General features: G+C 43.5%; 1 protein-coding gene across 1 annotated transcript in view; it reads right to left on the bottom strand.

The window, feature by feature from the left end:
- LOC124263623 (G surface protein, allelic form 156-like) overlaps positions 1–20,342 on the bottom strand; it is a gene marked incomplete at its 5' end in the record, with an annotated part of 56,879 nt that overhangs the window by 24,047 nt on the left and 12,490 nt on the right. Inside the window, 8 exons of the mRNA XM_046698271.1 lie at positions 14,892–14,910; positions 15,329–15,366; positions 15,614–15,670; positions 16,181–16,237; positions 17,434–17,489; positions 18,538–18,556; positions 19,563–19,619; positions 19,905–19,961. Of these exons, the coding sequence (XP_046554227.1) occupies positions 14,892–14,910; positions 15,329–15,366; positions 15,614–15,670; positions 16,181–16,237; positions 17,434–17,489; positions 18,538–18,556; positions 19,563–19,619; positions 19,905–19,961 (360 nt within the window). The remainder of the gene's footprint in view (positions 1–14,891; positions 14,911–15,328; positions 15,367–15,613; positions 15,671–16,180; positions 16,238–17,433; positions 17,490–18,537; positions 18,557–19,562; positions 19,620–19,904; positions 19,962–20,342) is intronic.

Here is a 20,342-nt window from a genome sequence, read left to right as displayed (position 1 = left end):
CACAGTAGTTACAATTGTCACCACTACACACCTGTAGCCACAGTATCTAAACTTGTGACCACAACACACCTGTAGCCACAGTACTCACACTAACCCCTACAATACAAATGTAGCCACAGTACTTACACTAGCCACCACAACACAACTGTATCCACAGTACTCACGCTTGTCACCACAACACACCTGTCGACATAGAACTTACACTTGTAACTACAACACACCTCCAGCCACAGTACCTACGCTTGTGACCACAAAACACCTGTAAACACGGTACTAACACTTGTCAACACAACACAACAGTAGCCACAGTACTTACACTTGCAACCAGAACACACCTGTAGACACAGTACTTACACTTGTCACTACAACACACCTGTAAACACAGTACTTACACTTCATACCACAACACACCTATAGCCACAGTACTTACACTTGCCACCACAACACACCTGTAGACACAGTACTTACACTTCATACCACAACACACCTATAGCCACAGTACTTACACTTACCACCACAACATTCCTGCAGACACAGTACTTCCATTCGTCACCACAACACACCTCTAGCCACAGTACTTACACTATCCCCCACAACACACCTGTAGACAGAGTACTTACAATTGTCACCACGACATACCTGTAGCCACAGTATCTACACTTGTCACCACAACACACCTGTAGCCACAGTACTCACACATCTAACTCCCTACAACACAAATGTAGCCACAGTACTTACACTAGCCACCACAACACAACTGTATCCACAGTACTCACACTTGTCACCACAACACACCTGTCGGAATAGCACTTACACTTGTAACCACAACACACCGCCAGCGACAGTACCTACGCTTGTCACCACAAAACACCAGTAGACGCAGTACTTACACTAGTCACCACAACACACCTGTATCCACAGTACTCACACTTGTCACCACAACACACCTGTCGGAATAGTACTTACACTTGTAACCACAACACACCTCCAGCGACAGTACCTACGCTTGTCACCACAAAACACCAGTAGACGCAGTACTTACACTAGTCACCACAACACACCTGTATCCAGAGTACATACACTAGTTACCACAACACACCTGTAGACACAGTACTTAAACTAGTCACCACAACACACCATTAGCCAGATAACCTACACTAGTTACCACAACACACCTGTAAACACAGTACTTACACTTGACACCACAACACACCTGTAGCCACAGTACATACACTAGCCACCACAACACAACTGTATACATAGCACTTACTCTCATAACCACAACACACCTCCAGCCACGGTACCTACGCTTGTCACCACAACACACCTGTAGCCACAGTACTCACACTAAACCCTACAACACACCTGTAGCCACAGTACTTACACTAGCCACCACAACACAACTGTATCCACAGTACTCACACTTGTCACAACAACACACCTGTCGGAATAGTACTTACACTTGTAACCACAACACACCTCCAGCCACAGTAGCTACACTTGTCACCACAAAACACCTGTAGACACAGTACTTACACTTGTCATCACAAAACAACTGTAGCCACAGTACTTCCACTTGCCACTACAAGACACCTGTAGACACAGTACTTACACTTGTCACTACAACACACCTGTAGACACAGTACTTACACTTCTTACCACAACACACCTATAGCCACAGTAATTACACTTACTCATACAACACACCTTTAGCCAGAGTACTTACACTAGTTACCACAACACACCTGTAGAAACAGTACTTACACTTGTCACCACAACACACCTTTAGCCAGATAAATTACACTAGATACCACAACACACCTGTCGACACAGTACTTACACTTGTGACCACAACACACCTCTAGCCACAGTACCTACGCTTCCCCCACAAAACCCCTGTAGACACAGTATTTACACTAGCCACCACAACACAACTGTAGCCACAGTACCTACACTAGCCCCTTCAACACACCTGTAGCCACAGTACTTACACTAGCCACCACAACACACCTGAAGCCACAGTACGTACACTTGTCACCACAACACACCTGTCGACATACAACTTACACTTGTAACTACAACACACCTCCAGCCACATTCCCTTCCCCTTGTGACCACAAAACACCTGTAAACACGGTACTAACACTTGTCAACACAACACAACAGTAGCAACAGTACTTACACTTGCAACCAGAACACACCTGTAGACACAGTACTTACACTTGTCACTACAACACACCTGTAGACACTGTACTTACACTTCATACCACAACACACCTATAGCCACAGTAATTAGACTTGCCACCACAACTCACCTGTAGACACAGTACTTACACTTCATACCACAACACACGTATAGCCACAGTACTTACACTTACCACCACAACATTCCTGCAGACACAGTACTTCCACTCGTCACCACAACACACCTCTAGCCACAGTACTTACACTAGCCCCCACAACACACCTGTAGACACAGTACTTACAATTGTCACCACGACACACCTGTAGCCACAGTATCTACACTTGTCACCACAACACACCTGTAGCCACAGTACTCACACTAACCTACAACACAAATGTAGCAACAGTACTTACACTAGCTACCACAACACAACTGTATCCACAGTACTCACACTTGTCACCACAACACACCTGTCGGAATAGTACTTACACTTGTAACCACAACACACCGCCAGCGACAGTACCTACGCTTGTCACCACAAAACACCAGTAGACGTAGTACTTACACTTGTCATCACAAAACACCTGTACCCAGAGTACTTACACTAGTTACCACAAAACACCTGTAGACACAGTACTTACACTTGTCATCACAACACAACTGTAGTCACAGTACTTACACTAGCCTCCACAACACACCTGTAGTCATAGTACTTACACTTGTCTCCACAACACACCTGTCGACATAGTACTTACACTTGTAACCACAACACACCTCCAGCCACAGTACCTACGCTTGTCACCACAAAACACCTGTAGACACAGTACTTACACTTGTCATCACAAAACAACTGTAGCCACAGTACTTCCACTTGCCACTACAAGATACCTGTAGACACAGTACTTACACTTGTCACTACAACACACCTGTAGACACAGTACTTACACTTCTTACCACAACACACCTATAGCCACAGTAATTACACTTACTCATACAACACACCTTTAGCCAGAGTACTTACACTAGTTACCACAACACACCTGTAGAAACAGTACTTACACTAGTCACCACAACACACCTCTAGCCACAGTACCTACGCTTCCCCCGCAAAAATCCTGTAGACACAGTATTTACACTTGTCACCACAACACACCTGGAGACACAGTACTTACACTTCTTACCACAACACACCTATAGCCACAGTAATTACACTTACTCATACAACACACCTTTAGCCAGATAAATTACATTAGTTACCACAACACAACTGTATCCACAGTACTCACACTTGTCACCACAACACACCTGTCGGAATAGTACTTACACTTGTAACCACAACACACCGCCAGCGACAGTACCTACGCTTGTCACCACAAAACACCAGTAGACGTAGTACTTACACTAGTCACCACAACACACCTGTAGACACAGTACTTACACTAGTCACAACACACCTTTAGCCAGAGAACCTAAACTAGTTACTACAGCACACCTGTAAACACAGTACTTACACTTGACACCACAACACAACTGTAGCCACAGTACTTGCACAAGCCCCCACAACACACCTGTAGCCACAGTACCTACACTAGACACCACAACACACCTGTAGCCATAGTACTTACACTTGTTACCATAACACACCTGTCTACATAGCACTTACTCTCATAACCACAACACACCTCCAGCCACGGCACCTACGCTTGTCACCACAACACACCTGTAGACACAGTACTTACACTTCTTACCACAACACACCTATAGCCACAGTAATTACACTTACTCATACAACACACCTTTAGCCAGAGTACTTACACTAGTTACCACAACACACCTGTAGAAACAGTACTTACACTAGTCACCACAACACACTTATAGCCACAGTACCTACGCTTCCCCCGCAAAAATCCTGTAGACACAGTATTTACACTTGTCACCACAACACACCTGGAGACACAGTACTTACACTTCTTACCACAACACACCTATAGCCACAGTAATTACACTTACTCATACAACACACCTTTAGCCAGATAAATTACATTAGTTACCACAACACACCTGTCGACACAGTACTTACACTTGTCACCACAACACACCTCTAGCCACAGTACCTACGCTTCCCCGCAAAAATCCTGTAGACACAGTATTTACACTTGTCACCACAACACAACTGTAGCCACAGTACCTACACTAGCCCCCACAACACACCTGTAGCCACAGTACTGACACTAGCCACCACAACACACCTGAAGCCACAGTACGTTCACTTGTCACCACAACACACCTGTCGACATAGAACTTACACTTGTAACTACAACACACCTCCAGCCACAGTACCTGCGCTTGTGACCACAAAACACCTGTAAACACAGTACTAACACTTGTCAACACAACACAACAGTAGCCACAGTACTTACACTTGCAACCAGAACACACCTGTAGACACAGTACTTACACTTGTCACTACAACACACCTGTAGACACAGTACTTACACTTCATACCACAACACACCTATAGCCACAGTACTTACATTTGCCACCACAACACACCTGTAGACACAGTTCTTACAATTGTCACCACGACACACCTGTAGCCACAGTATCTACACTTGTCACCACAACACACCTGTAGCCACAGTACTCACACTAACCCCTACAACACAAATGTAGCAACAGTACTTACACTTGCCACCACAACACAACTGTATCCACAGTACTCACACTTGTCACCACAACACACCTGTCGGAATAGTACTTACACTTGTAACCACAACACACCGCCAGCGACAGTACCTACGCTTGTCATCACAAAACACCAGTAGACGTAGTACTTACACTAGTCACCACAACACACCTGTACCCAGAGTACTTACACTAGTTACCACAACACACCTGTAGACACAGTACTTACACTAGTCACAACACACCTTTAGCCAGAGAACCTACACTAGTTACTACAGCACACCTGTAAACACAGTACTTACACTTGACACCACAACACAACTGTAGCCACAGTACTTACACTAGCCCCCACAACACACCTGTAGCCACAGTACTTACACTAGACACCACAACACACCTGTAGCCATAGTACTTACACTTGTTACCATAACACACCTGTCTACATAGCACTTACTCTCATAACCACAACACACCTCCAGCCACGGCACCTACGCTTGTCACCACAACACACCTGTAGCCACAGTACTCACACTAACCCCTACAACACACCTGTAGCCACAGTACTTACACTAGCCACCACAACACAACTGTATCCACAGTACTCACACTTGTCACCACAACACACCTGTCGGAATAGTACTTACACTTGTAACCACAACACACCTCCAGCCACAGTAGCTACACTTGTCACCACAAAACACCTGTAGACACAGTACTTACACTTGTCACCACAACACAACTGTAGCCAGAGTACTTACACTAGCCCCTACAACACACCTGTAGCCACAGTAATTACATTAGCCACCACAACACACCTGTAGCCATAGTACTTACACTTGTCTCCACAACACACCTGTCGACATAGTACTTAAACTTGTAACAACAACACACCTCCAACCACAGTACCTACGCTTGTCACCACAAAACACCTGTAGACACAGTACTTACACTTGTCATCACAAAACAACTGTAGCCACAGTACTTCCACTTGCCACTACAAGACACCTGTAGACACAGTACTTACACTTGTCACTACAACACACCTGTAGACACAGTACTTACACTTCTTACCACAACACACCTATAGCCACAGTAATTACACTTACTCATACTGGACTGAAGAACAGTTCATGGAATGTCCGAAACACTGTGACCGCGGACACCAGATGAGCATGTTCTCGGATGAGGTTATAGAACAGTTGCGTTTTGGGACGTTCAGTTATCCTATGGATGTTTTGTTTTGTTCTCGGACAATGTGTTGTAAATGCGCGAACACAACGCCTCGCGGAAACGCTACTGCACGAGAATTCCATGAATGAATGTTTGTTATATAAACGTATTTCGTGATACTTCGGAGAGTGTGTGTTAAATGAGTGTGTTAGAGACTGTGGGTAAGGGTATTAGTGTTAGAATGTTAGATGGTTAGATGGTTGCGTCGAACGAACATCTGTGTGTTAGATGTTGACGCGTTTGAGATGATTTGGTCATAATCGGACCTCAGCAAGGTATTGAAGCTTTCGTACAGTATCTTGCATTCGTTAGTGTATATATAAATTTACAATTGTGGGGAAATAAAATTTGGATTAAATAATTAGAATTTTTGTTTTCATTCCACTGCAAAACAAAATGGTAGCAGAGCGTGGTTTGGTTATGTTAGGTTAGGTTAGTTGCAGGTGAGTTTAGTTGCGTGTCAAGATTAGATACAGGTTAGATTAGTGGAAGGTTAGTTTACATGCAGGTTAGGTTAGTTGCAAGTCAGATTAGTTTGTCATCATGTCGGAGAAATCGATGAAGCAAATAGCTTCAAACGTTGAGGTAAAGGTCCCTAAAACAGACGTTGGTGACAAAATTATCAAATTAAAGAAACAAAAAGCAGCAGCTAAAACTGCATTTACAAAATGTAAGAACAAGTTGTATAACTTGATAGAACAAGTTGAAGTTCCTTCCCGTCGGGAGGTTAGAGATGAAATTGACAAGGTAAGTTCACTTCATCTTAAGGCAGTGAATATCATGGTTGATTTGATCCAGGCATATTCAGATAGCGGGGACACTGAAAACAAAAGTCAAGTCTACAAAGAACTTGCGTCTGTAGAAGGGATTAATGAAGATGTTGTTAAAATGGCACAAGCATACTTGAATGACAGATCAGATGCTACTTCTGTAAAAAGCATAAGAACCGGTTTATCAATGCTATTCCATTCTCAAGATCAGGCAAAGCAAAAAGTACAATCTGATAAGAATACAAAAGGCAAACAGAACAGTGACAATGAACAAGACCTAAATAAGAACGTGGTCACAGGAAAACATGAGAAGAACGTCGAATGTTTAGATGACAAGTTGAATGTGGTTGAAAGTTCTGGAGCACATTATGATGTTCGCAGAAGAACGAACCCTGTCACAAAACAAAATGAGCTTGGTGTAGATATGTGGAAACAACTCAAAAGGGTGTCGATACCCACATTTAATGGTGACATTAAAATGTATGAGAATTGGAAAGCAGCATTTGTAGCTTGTGTGGACATGGCGCCAGCCACCCCCGAATACAAACTGTTACAGTTAAGACAATGTCTTACCGGAGAAGCACTGAAAGTGATAGCGAGTTTAGGTCATAGTGCGGCTGCATATGACATCGCATTAGAACGTCTTGAACGCAAATATGGTGGTAAAAGACGTAACATTGCTTTGAAGCTAGAAGAGATTACAAAGTTCAAACCAATTAGGGCAGGTAATGCCAGGGATTTAGAGAAGTTTGCAGACATGCTTGATATTTTAGTGGCAAACCTTAGAGAATCAGACAAGTTAGAAGAGTTGGGTGATGGGACCTTATATTCACAATTACTAAAGAAATTAACAGAATCCATGGTAATACAATATCAGAGGTGGATATTTGAGACCCAGAGACAGGAATCTGTTGAAGCCCTCTTAGGGAATGGATTCTGCAAGAATCAGAGTTTCAGGTCATTGCCAGTGAAGTCATAAATGGGGTTGCTGAAAAGCAGAGGTCACATGAACGTAAAACATCGGGTAAAAATGGGACTTTCTTTGGCAATAAAGAGAATAAAAGTCAAACGGGTCCATGTCAAATGTGTCCAGGGGCAAGTCATGAGATGTGGAAGTGCACAAAGTTCAAAGCATTGAGCGTTAGTCGGAGGTGGGAGGTTGCAAAGAGGTTGAATCTTTGCTTCCGTTGTCTAGGCTCCAACCACTGTGGTAGGAGTTGCAATAGGTTTAGTGAATGTGGGATAGGTGGTTGTTTTGCAAATCACAATCGCTTACTTCACACTGATAGGAAAGTAAGGGATTGGACAGATGGTGCAAAAGTAAGTCGCCCCCTAAATTCAGTAGATGAAACACAAACAATCACAATGTCTACTTCTCGGTATGACATGTCATACACAGCATTGAGAACAGTCCCAGTAGTTATCACAAATGGACATCGCAGGATTACAGTCAATGCTCTCTTAGATGATGCAAGTACGCAGACATACATAAATGAAGATATAGCTGCAGAACTTGGGTTACAAGGACATTATCAGAAAGTGTCAGTGAATGTTCTAAATGGCAGAAAGGAGAGTTTTGAATCAATGTCTGTTAATTTTGGGTTAGAAAGCATTGATGGTTCAGTTGATGTATCAATGTCAGCTCTTACAACAACAAAAGTTACAGGCAAAATGCAAGTAGTAGACTGGGAGAAACATGGACATAAATGGAAACATTTGAATCACATCAAATTTCCAAAACTTAGTTCTCGTACTGTGATTGATGTCCTCATAGGCATTGACTACATTGACCTTCATCGGTCATATGAAGAGGTAGGTGGTGATCAGGGAGAACCTGTTTCAAGACTTACACCTCTTGGGTGGACATGCATAGGACGTGTTCATGGTGAAAATGAAACACATTTTGCAAGTACTTTTCTCATTGATAACAATAGAACAGAATTGCAGAATCTAAACGCTTTAGTGCACAAGTTCTGGGAAGTAGAGGAATTTTCATGTAGCACAATAAATGACTACAATGATGATGAATTGTCTGCAGTTGAAAAAGTTAAACGGACACTTCAGTACAACAATGGTCACTACCAAGTAGGTATACCTTGGAGATATGACACACAGATGTTACCAGATAACTATAAGATGGCTGTAAATCGTCTTCTTAGCACTGAGAAGAAACTGTCGAAGGACAAAGAGATGGCTGAAGCTTATTGCTCAGTTATAGATCAATATGTGCAAAAGGGATACATTCGTAAGGTATCGTCATTGGAAAATGAGAGTAAATGGTTTCTTCCTCATTTTCCAGTAGTACGTCCAGACAGAACGACAACCAAAGTACGCATTGTATTCGATGCTTCTGCAAAGTGTCAGGGTGTTTCACTCAATGACATAATACATCCAGGACCGAAGTTGCAGAATGATCTTTTTGAAATCTTGCTGCGATTTAGGAAGCAACCCATAGCACTTGTTTGTGACATCTCGGAGATGTACCTGCAAATTGAGGTGAAACCTGAAGATCGTAAATACCTCAGGTTTCTGTGGCGATCCATGAATTCAAATGAAGAACCACAGGTGTACGAGTTTAACAAGGTGTTGTTCGGTTTGAATTGTTCACCATTCTTAGCGCAATACATTTCACAAGAACATGCAAAAGCACATCAGAATGAATTTCCACTTGCTGTAGAGACTGTAGTAAGCTTCACCTATATGGACGATAGTATGGATTCGGTAGAAGATGACATGACTGGGATAGAACTGTACAATCAGCTGAGTGAGCTATGGCGCACAGCAGGTATGAACGCCAGAAAATGGCTTTCAAATTCGTTGGATGTCCTTGATGGAATTCCATTAGAATCTAGGGCACAGAAGGTAAACATAAACAAGAATGAATTGCCTTCAGTGAAAACACTAGGTCTTATGTGGATTGCAAATGATGATGAGTTCAGTTTCTGTATGAATGTTCCTGAAGACATTGTGAGAATGACCAAACGAATGTTTCTCAGTGAAATTGCAAGGATCTTTGATCCGCTTGGACTCTTGATACCTTTCACCATTGTGGGGAAAATGATGATTCAAGAGATGTGGATATCAGGTTTCGGATGGGATGAAGAGCTTGATCCAGATCTGAATCTTAGAACTTTGAAATGGGTAAATGAGGTTAAAGAGTTATGCAATATCAGAGTACACGGTGCTTGAGAATCAAATCTGAAATAGAAAACAAAACATTTCATGTATTTGCAGATGCATCACAAGATGCATATGGGGCAGCAATATATGCAGTCTATACTTACCAGAGTGGGGAAGTGGTCAGTCGTTTAGTTACCTCCAAAAGCAGGGTTGCTCCTCTTCAATCTGTAAGCATTCCAAGAATGGAACTGATGGCGGCAGGCCTTGGGGTGAAATTGTTTGTTGCTTCAGCAAAGGTGTTAGAAATGTCCACTGTCAACACATATTTTTGGTGTGACAGTATGAATGTGTTATGTTGGATAAAAAGCCAGAGTAGAAATTACAAGTCTTTTGTGGCAAATCGTATCATTGGTTATATCCAGGAACACACCAGTCCATATCAGTGGAAATATGTTCCATCTCGGTTAAATCCTGCAGACATACTAACCAGGGGTACATCAGTGAAGAACCTAGCCAGTAGTACATGGCTGACAGGACCAGCATTTCTGAAACTCACAGAAAGTGAATGGCCAGAACAAATAGTTGGATTTCAAAGTGATAGTACTTTAGAAATAAAGAAACTGTCCAGAAAAAGGGAAGTTGTTACACTAATGTCTGAAGGTGAGGATGATGCATGGCGTCTTCATCCATCCAGATATTCTGACTGGAAGAGGTTGACTAGAATATATGCTTGGGTAAGCAGATTTGTTACCAATGCACGTATTGCACCAAAATTACGACACATGGGTAATTTGGAGGTTGACGAAATCGAAGATGCTGAAATGAGAATCATCAGTCAGATGCAACAACAGGAGTTTGCCAAAGAGTTTTCTGCACTGCAAAAAGGAAAACAGCTTCCAAAAGACAGCAAACTCATTGGACTCCAGCCAATAATCGATGAAGAGGGACTAATTAGATGCAGTGGCAGACTGAAATATGCTGACTGCTTGTCTTGGGGAGCACGAGTTCCAATAATCTTGCCTCGTAAGAACTGGGTCACAAGGCTTATTGTGAAACATTACCACGAAGCTGGTAAACATGCAGTAGGTACTAATCAAACTTTAGCTGCTCTATCCTCAAAATACTGGGTCATTGCTGCTCGTGAAGAGATTCGAGCATGGGAGACAGAATGTGCCTTTTGTCGGAGACAAAAAGCTCAACCGATACCTCAGATTATGGCTCCACTTCCAAAGCTGAGTTAGCTATTCGCTGAGAGCATTTACTCATGTTGGAGTGGACTATGCAGGGCCTTTTCTTACTATCCAAGGGAGGTCAAAGAAGAGACAAAAACGATATTTGTGTCTTTTCACGTGTTTGTCAACTAGGGCTGTACATCTGGAAATGTCATATGGTCTCGATAGTGACTCGTTTTTGAATGCTTTCTTTCGCATGACAAATAGACGAGGAATGCCAAAAGAAGTCGTATCCGGTAACGGAACTAACTTTGTAGGTGCTGTGAAGGAATTAAGAGATCTGGTTGAACAACTTGATGCGACTACGAGATCATCCTTGGCAAATAAGGGAGTCGTCTGGAGATTCAACCCTCCTCATGCACCACATTTTGGTGGTGTATTTGAATGCATGATTAAGTCAGCTAAAAGAGCTATATTTGCCATTCTGGGTAAAGGTGATGTCACGGATGAAGTGCTAACAACAGCATTTACTGCCGCAGAAGCACTCATAAATTCTCGTCCCCTCACTTATCAAAGTGCTAACTGCCAAGATGATGTACCGTTAACCCCAAATCATCTTATGCACGGGCAAGTCGGTGGAACATTTGCTCCAGATAGTGTTGATACTACGTCATACAACCCCAGAAAACGATGGAGACGAATACAGGAACTGGTGAGGCACTTCTGGAGGAGATGGTTGAGGGAGCTACCACCAACTCTTCAAGTCAGGAAGAAGTGGAGAGAGGCTAACCGCAATCTGAAGGTAAATGATGTCGTCATCGTAGTTTCACCAGATTCTCCACGTGGAAGCTGGCCTTTGGGGAGAATCATCAACACATATCCAGGCAAGGATGGACATGTTCGAGTGGTACAAGTAAAGATGGGGAAAACTACGCTGATGAGACCTGTGACGAAGGTGTGTCCACTCGAGTGGAATTCGGAGGATGACTTGAGAGAACATTAAGCAGATCAGTCATGTGGAGGTTCAGGCGAGATATGTTCATGCAAGCAGTGGGAGCAGGATCGTTCGTCGTCTGGAGCATGGATCGTCGGCATCAGGAGGATTGAATTCGAAGGATCGTTATGTAAAGGATTGACTTTTGAAGATTCGAATTAGGATACCAAATGACTATTTTAGAGGATCAAGAAACAGGATGTGTTGTTTATTGAAATGTGCATTTTTCATTTTGTGATTCATGATTCATGGATATCAGCAGAACATATGATAGACAGGAGTCTATCATGGAGGGGAAATGGACTGAAGAACAGTTCATGGAATGTCCGAAACACTGTGACCGCGGACACCAGATGAGCATGTTCTCGGATGAGGTTATAGAACAGTTGCGTTTTGGGACGTTCAGTTATCCTATGGATGTTTTGTTTTGTTCTCGGACAATGTGTTGTAAATGCGCGAACACAACGCCTCGCGGAAACGCTACTGCACGAGAATTCCATGAATGAATGTTTGTTATATAAACGTATTTCGTGACACTTCGAGAGTGTGTGTTAATGAGTGTGTTAGAGACTGTGGGTAAGGGTATTAGTGTTAGAATGTTAGATGGTTAGATGGTTGCGTCGAACGAACATCTGTGTGTTGGATGTTGACGCGTTTGAGATGATTTGGTCATAATCGGACCTCAGCAAGGTATTGAAGCTTTCGTACAGTATCTTGCATTCGTTAGTGTATATATAAATTTACAATTGTGGGGAAATAAAATTTGGATTAAATAATTAGAATTTTTGTTTTCATTCCACTGCAAAACACATACAACACAACTTTAGCCAGAGTACTTACACTAGTTACCACAACACACCTGTAGAAACAGTACTTACACTAGTCACCACAACACACCTTTAGCCAGATAAATTACACTAGTTACCACAACACACCTGTCGACACAGTACTTACACTTGTCACCACAACACACCTCTAGCCACAGTACCTACGCTTCCCCCACAAAAAACCTGTAGACACAGTATTTACACTTGTCCCCACAACACAACTGTAGACACAGTATTTACACTTGTCCCCACAACACAACTGTATCCACAGTACCTACACTAGCCCCCACAACACACCTGTAGCCACAGTACTTACACTAGCCACCACAACACACCTGAAGCCACAGTACGTACACTTGTCACCACATCACACCTGTCGACATAGAACTTACACTTGTAACTACAACACACCTCCAGCCACAGTACCTACGCTTGTGACCACAAAACACCTGTAAACACAGTACTAACACTTGTCAACACAACACAACAGTTCCAACAATACTTACACTTGCAACCAGAACACACCTGTCGACACAGTACTTACACTTGCCACCACAACACACCTGTAGACACAGTACTTACAATTGTCACCACGACACACCTGTAGCCACAGTATCTACACTTGTCACCACAACACACCTGTAGCCACAGTACTCACACTAACCCCTACAACACAAATGCAGCAACAGTACTTACACTAGCCACCACAACACAACTGTATCCACAGTACTCACACTTGTCACCACAACACACCTGTCGGAATAGTACTTACACTTGTAACCACAACACACCGCCAGCGACAGTACCTACGCTTGTCACCACAAAACACCAGTAGACGCAGTACTTACACTAGTCACCACAACACACCTGTACCCAGAGTACTTACACTAGTTACCACAACACACCTGTAGACACAGTACTTACACTAGTCACAACAGACCTGTATCCAGAGAACCTACACTAGTTACCACAGCACACCTGTAAACACAGTACTTACACTTGACACCACAACACAACTGTAGCCACAGTACTTACACTAGCCCCCACAACACACCTGTAGCCACAGTACTTACACTAGACACCACAACACACCTGTAGCCATAGTACTTACACTTGTTACCATAACACACCTGTCTACATAGCACTTACTCTCATAACCACAACACACCTCCAGCCACGGTACCTACGCTTGTCACAACAACACACCTGTAGCAACAGTACTCACACTAAACCCTACAACACACCTGTAGCCACAGTACTTACACTAGCCACCACAACACAACTGTATCCACAGTACTCACACTTGTCACCACAACACACCTGTCGGAATAGTACTTACACTTGTAAGCACCACACACCTCCAGCCACACTAGCTACGCTTGTCACCACAAAACAACTGTAGCCACAGTACTTCCACTTATCATCACAAAACAACTGTAGCCACAGTACTTCCACTTGCCACTACAAGACACCTGTAGACACGGTACTTACACTTCTTACCACAACACACATATAGCCACAGTAATTACACTTACTCAAACAACACACCTTTAGCCAGAGTACTTACACTAGTTACCACAACACCCCTGTAGAAACAGTACTTACACTAGTCACCACAACACATCTTTAGCCAGATAAATTACATTAGTTACCACAACACACCTGTAGACACAGTACTTACACTTGTCACCACAACACACCTCTAGCCACAGTACCTACGCTTCCCTCGCAAAAATCCTGTAGACACAGTATTTACACTTGTCAACACAACACACCTGTAGCCACAGTACTTACACTAGCCACCACAACACATCTGAAGCCACAGTACGTTCACTTGTCTCCACAACACACCTGGCGACATAGAACTTACACTTGTAACTACAACACACCTCCAGCCACAGTACCTACGCTTGTGACCACAAAACACCTGTAAACACAGTACTAACACTTGTCAACACAACACAACAGTAGCCACAGTACTTACACTTGCAACCAGAACACACCTGTAGCCACAGTACTTACACTTGTCACTACAACTCACCCGTAGACACAGTACTTACACTTCATACCCCAACACACCTATAGCCACAGTACTTACACTTGCCACCACAACACACCTGTAGACACAGTACTTACAATTGTCACCAAGACACACCTGTAGCCACAGTATCTACACTTGGCACCACAACACACCTGTAGCCACAGTACTCACACTAACCCCTACAACACAAATGTAGCAACAGTACTTAAACTAGCCACCACAACACAACTGTATCCAAAGTACTCACACTTGTCACCACAACACATCTGTCGGAATAGTACTTACACTTGTAAGCACAACATACCTCCAGCCACAGTAGCTACACTTGTCACCACAAAACACCTGTAGACACAGTACTTACACTTGTCACCACAACACAACTGTAGCCACAGTACTTACACTAGCCCCTACAACACACCTGTAGTCACAGTACTTACACTAGCCACCACAACACACCTGTAGTCATAGTACTTACACTTGTCTCCACAACACACCTGTCGACATAGTACTTACACTTGTTACCACAACACACCTCCAGCCACAGTACCTACGCTTGTCACCACAAAACACCTGTAGACACAGTACTTACACTTGTCAACACAAAACAACTGTAGCCACAGTAGTTCCACTTGCCACTACTAGACACCTGTAGACACAGTACTTACACTTGTCACTACAACACACCTGTAGACACAGTACTTACACTTCTTACCACAACACACCTATAGCCACAGTAATTACACTTACTCATACAACACACCTTTAGCCAGAGTACTTACACTAGTTACCACAACACACCTGTAGAAACAGTACTTACACTAGTCACAACACACCTTTAGCCAGAGAACCTACACTAGTTACCACAACACACCTGTAAACACAGTACTTACACTTGACACCACAACACACCTGTAGCCACAGTACTTACACTTGTTACCATAACACACCTGTCTACATAGCACTTACTCTCATAACCACAACACACCTCCAGCCACGGTACCTACGCTTGTCACCACAACACACCTGTAGTCACAGTACTCACACTAACCCCTACAACACACCTGTAGCCACAGTACTTACACTAGCCACCATACCACAACTGTATCCACAGTACTCACACTTGTCACCACAACACACCTTTCGGAATAGTACTCACACTTGTAAGCACAACACACCTCCAGCCACAGTAGCTAAACTTGTCACCACAAAACACCTGTAGACACAGTACTTACACTTGTCACCACAACACATCTTTAGTCAGATAAATTACATTAGTTACCACAACACACCTGACGACACAGTACTTACACTTGTCACCACAACACACCTCCAGCCACAGTACCTACGCTTCCTTCGCAAAAATCCTGTAGACACAGTATTTACACTTGTCACCACAACACAACTGTAGCCACAGTACCTACACTAGCCCCCACAACACACCTGTAGCCACAGTACTTACACTAGCCACCACAACACACCTGAAGCCACAGTACGTACACTTGTCACCACAACACACCTGTAGACACAGTACTTACACCTCTCACCACAACACACCTTTAGCCAGAGTACTTACACTAATTACCACAACACACCTGTAGAAACAGTACTTACACTAGTCACCACAACACATCTTTAGCCAGATAAATTACATTAGTTACCACAACACACCTGACGACACAGTACTTACACTTGTCACCACAACACACCTCTAGCCACAGTACCTACGCTTCCCTCGCTAAAATCCTGTAGACACAGTATTTACACTAATTACCACAACACACCTGTAGAAACAGTACTTACACTAGTCACCACAACACATCTTTAGCCAGATAAATTACATTAGTTACCACAACACACCTGACGACACAGTACTTACACTTGTCACCACAACACACCTGTAGACACAGTACTTACACCTCTCACCACAACACACCTTTAGCCAGAGTACTTACACTAATTACCACAACACACCTGTAGACACAACACTTACACTTGTCACCACAACACACCTCTACTCACAGTACCTACGCTTGCCAGCACAGCACACCTGTAACCACAGTACTAACACTAGCCACTACAACACACCTGTAGACACGGTACTTACACTTCTTACCACAACACACCTGTGACCACAATACTTACACTTACCCTTACAACACACCTGTCGCGACACAGTACTTACACTTGTCACCACAACACAACTCTAGCCACAGTACCTACGCTTCCCTCGCAAACATCCTGTAGACACAGTATTTACACTTGTCACCACAACACAACTGTAGCCACAGTACCTACACTAGCCCCCACAACACACCTGTAGCCACAGTACTTACACTAGCCACCACAACACACCTGAAGCCACAGTACGTACACTTGTCACCACAACACACCTTTCGACACAGTACTTACATTTGTCACCACAACACACCTCCAGCCACAGTACCTACGCTTCCTTCGCAAAAATCCTGTAGACACAGTATTTACACTTGTCACCACAACACAACTGTAGCCACAGTACCTACACTAGCCCCCCACAACACACCTGTAGCCACAGTACTTACACTAGCCACCACAACACACCTGAAGCCACAGTACGTACACTTGTCACCACAACACACCTGTAGACACAGTACTTACACCTCTCACCACAACACACCTTTAGCCAGAGTACTTACACTAATTACCACAACACACCTGTAGAAACAGTACTTACACTTAGTCACCACAACACATCTTTAGCCAGATAAATTACATTAGTTACCACAACACACCTGACGACACAGTACTTACACTTGTCACCACAACACACCTCTAGCCACAGTACCTACGCTTCCCTCGCTAAAATCCTGTAGACACAGTATTTACACTAATTACCACAACACACCTGTAGAAACAGTACTTACACTAGTCACCACAACACATCTTTAGCCAGATAAATTACATTAGTTACCACAACACACCTGACGACACAGTACTTACACTTGTCACCACAACACACCTGTAGACACAGTACTTACACCTCTCACCACAACACACCTTTAGCCAGAGTACTTACACTAATTACCACAACACACCTGTAGACACAACACTTACCCTTGTCACCACAACACACCTCTACTCACAGTACCTACGCTTGCCAGCACAGCACACCTGTAACCACAGTACTAACACTAGCCACTACAACACACCTGTAGACACGGTACTTACACTTCTTACCACAACACACCTGTGACCACAATACTTACACTTACCCTTACAACACACCGTGTCGCGACACAGTACTTACACTTGTCACCACAACACAACTCTAGCCACAGTACCTACGCTTCCCTCGCAAACATCCTGTAGACACAGTATTTACACTTGTCACCACAACACAACTGTAGCCACAGTACCTACACTAGCCCCCACAACACACCTGAAGCCACAGTACGTACACTTGTCACCACAACACACCTGTCGACATAGAACTTACACTTGTAACTACAACACACCTCCAGCCACAGTACCTACGCTTGTGACCACAAAACACCTGTAAACACAGTACTAACACTTGTCAACACAACACAACAGTAGCCACAGTACTTACACTTGCAACAAGAACACACCTGTAGACACAGTACTTACACTTGTCACTACAACACACCTGTAGACACAGTACTTACACTTCATACCCCAACACACCTATAGCCACAGTACTTACACTTGCCACCACAACACACCTGTAGACACAGTACTTACACCTCTCACCACAACACACCTTTAGCCAGAGTACTTACACTAATTACCAGAACACACCTGTAGACACAGTACTTACACTTGTCACCACAACACACCTCTAGCCACAGTACCTACGCTTGCCAGCACAGCACACCTGTAGCCACAGTACTAACACTAGCCACTACAACACACCTGTAGACACGGTACTTACACTTCTTACCACAACACACCTGTGACCACAATACTTATACTTACTCTTACAACACACCTGTCGACACAGTTCTTACACTTGTCACCACAACACACCTCTAGCCACAGTACCTACGCTTCCCTCGCAAAAATCCTGTAGACACAGTATTTACACTTGTCACCACAACACAACTGTAGCCACATTACCTACACTAGCCCCCACAACACAACTGTAGCCACAGTACTTACACTAGCCACCACAACACACCTTTACCCAGAGTACTTACACTAGTTACCATAACACACCTGTAGACACAGTACTTACACTTGTCACCACAACACAACTGTAGCCACAGTACTTACACTAACCACCACAACACACCTGTAGCCACAGTATTTACACTTGTTACCAGAACACACCTGTCGACATTGTACTTACACATGTAACCACAACACACCTCCAGCCACAGTACCTACGCTGGTCACCACAAAACACCTGTAGACACAATACTTACACTAGCCACCACAACACACCTGTAGGCACAGTACTTACACTAGCAACCACAACACACCTGTAGCCATAGTACTTACACTTGTCACCACAACACACCTGTCGACATAGTACTTACACTTGTAACCACAACACACCTCCAGCCACAGTACATACGCTTGTCACCACAAAACACCTGTAAACACAGTACTAACACTTGTCAACACAACACAACAGTAGCCACAGTACTTACACTTGCAACCAGAACACAGCTGTAGACACAGTACTTACACTTCATACCACAACACACCTATAGCCACAGTACTTACACTTGCCACCACAACACACCTGTAGACACAGTACTAACACTAGCCACTACAACACACCTGTCGACATAGTACTTACACTTGCAACCACATCACACCTCCAGCCACAGTACATACGCTTGTCACCACAAAACACCTGTAGACACAGTACTTACACTTTTCAACACAAAACAACTGTAGCCACAGTTCTTCCACTTGCCACTGGAAGACACCTGTCGACACAGTACTTACACTTATCACTACAACACACCTGTAGACACAGTACTTACACTTCTTACCAGAACACACCTATAGCCACAGTAATTACACTTACTCATACAACACACCTGTAGACACAGTACTTACACTAGTCGCCACAACACACCTTTTGCCAGACTACTTACACTAGTCACCACAACACACCTGTAGAAACAGTACTTACACTTGTCACCACAACACACCTTTAGCCAGATAAATTACACTAGTTACCACAACACACCTTTCGACACAGTACTTACATTTGTCACCACAACACACCTCTAGCCACAGTACCTACGCTTCCCCCACAAAATACCTGTAGACACAGTATTTACACCTGTCACCACAACACTACT

This window comes from Haliotis rubra, unplaced genomic scaffold, assembly GCF_003918875.1.
Source record: "Haliotis rubra isolate DU_JTF1 unplaced genomic scaffold, ASM391887v1 Scf890, whole genome shotgun sequence".
Classification (NCBI taxonomy): domain Eukaryota; kingdom Metazoa; phylum Mollusca; class Gastropoda; order Lepetellida; family Haliotidae; genus Haliotis; species Haliotis rubra.
Note: the sequence above shows the minus strand (reverse complement) of the source record. Positions and strands in the feature narration are given on the sequence as shown.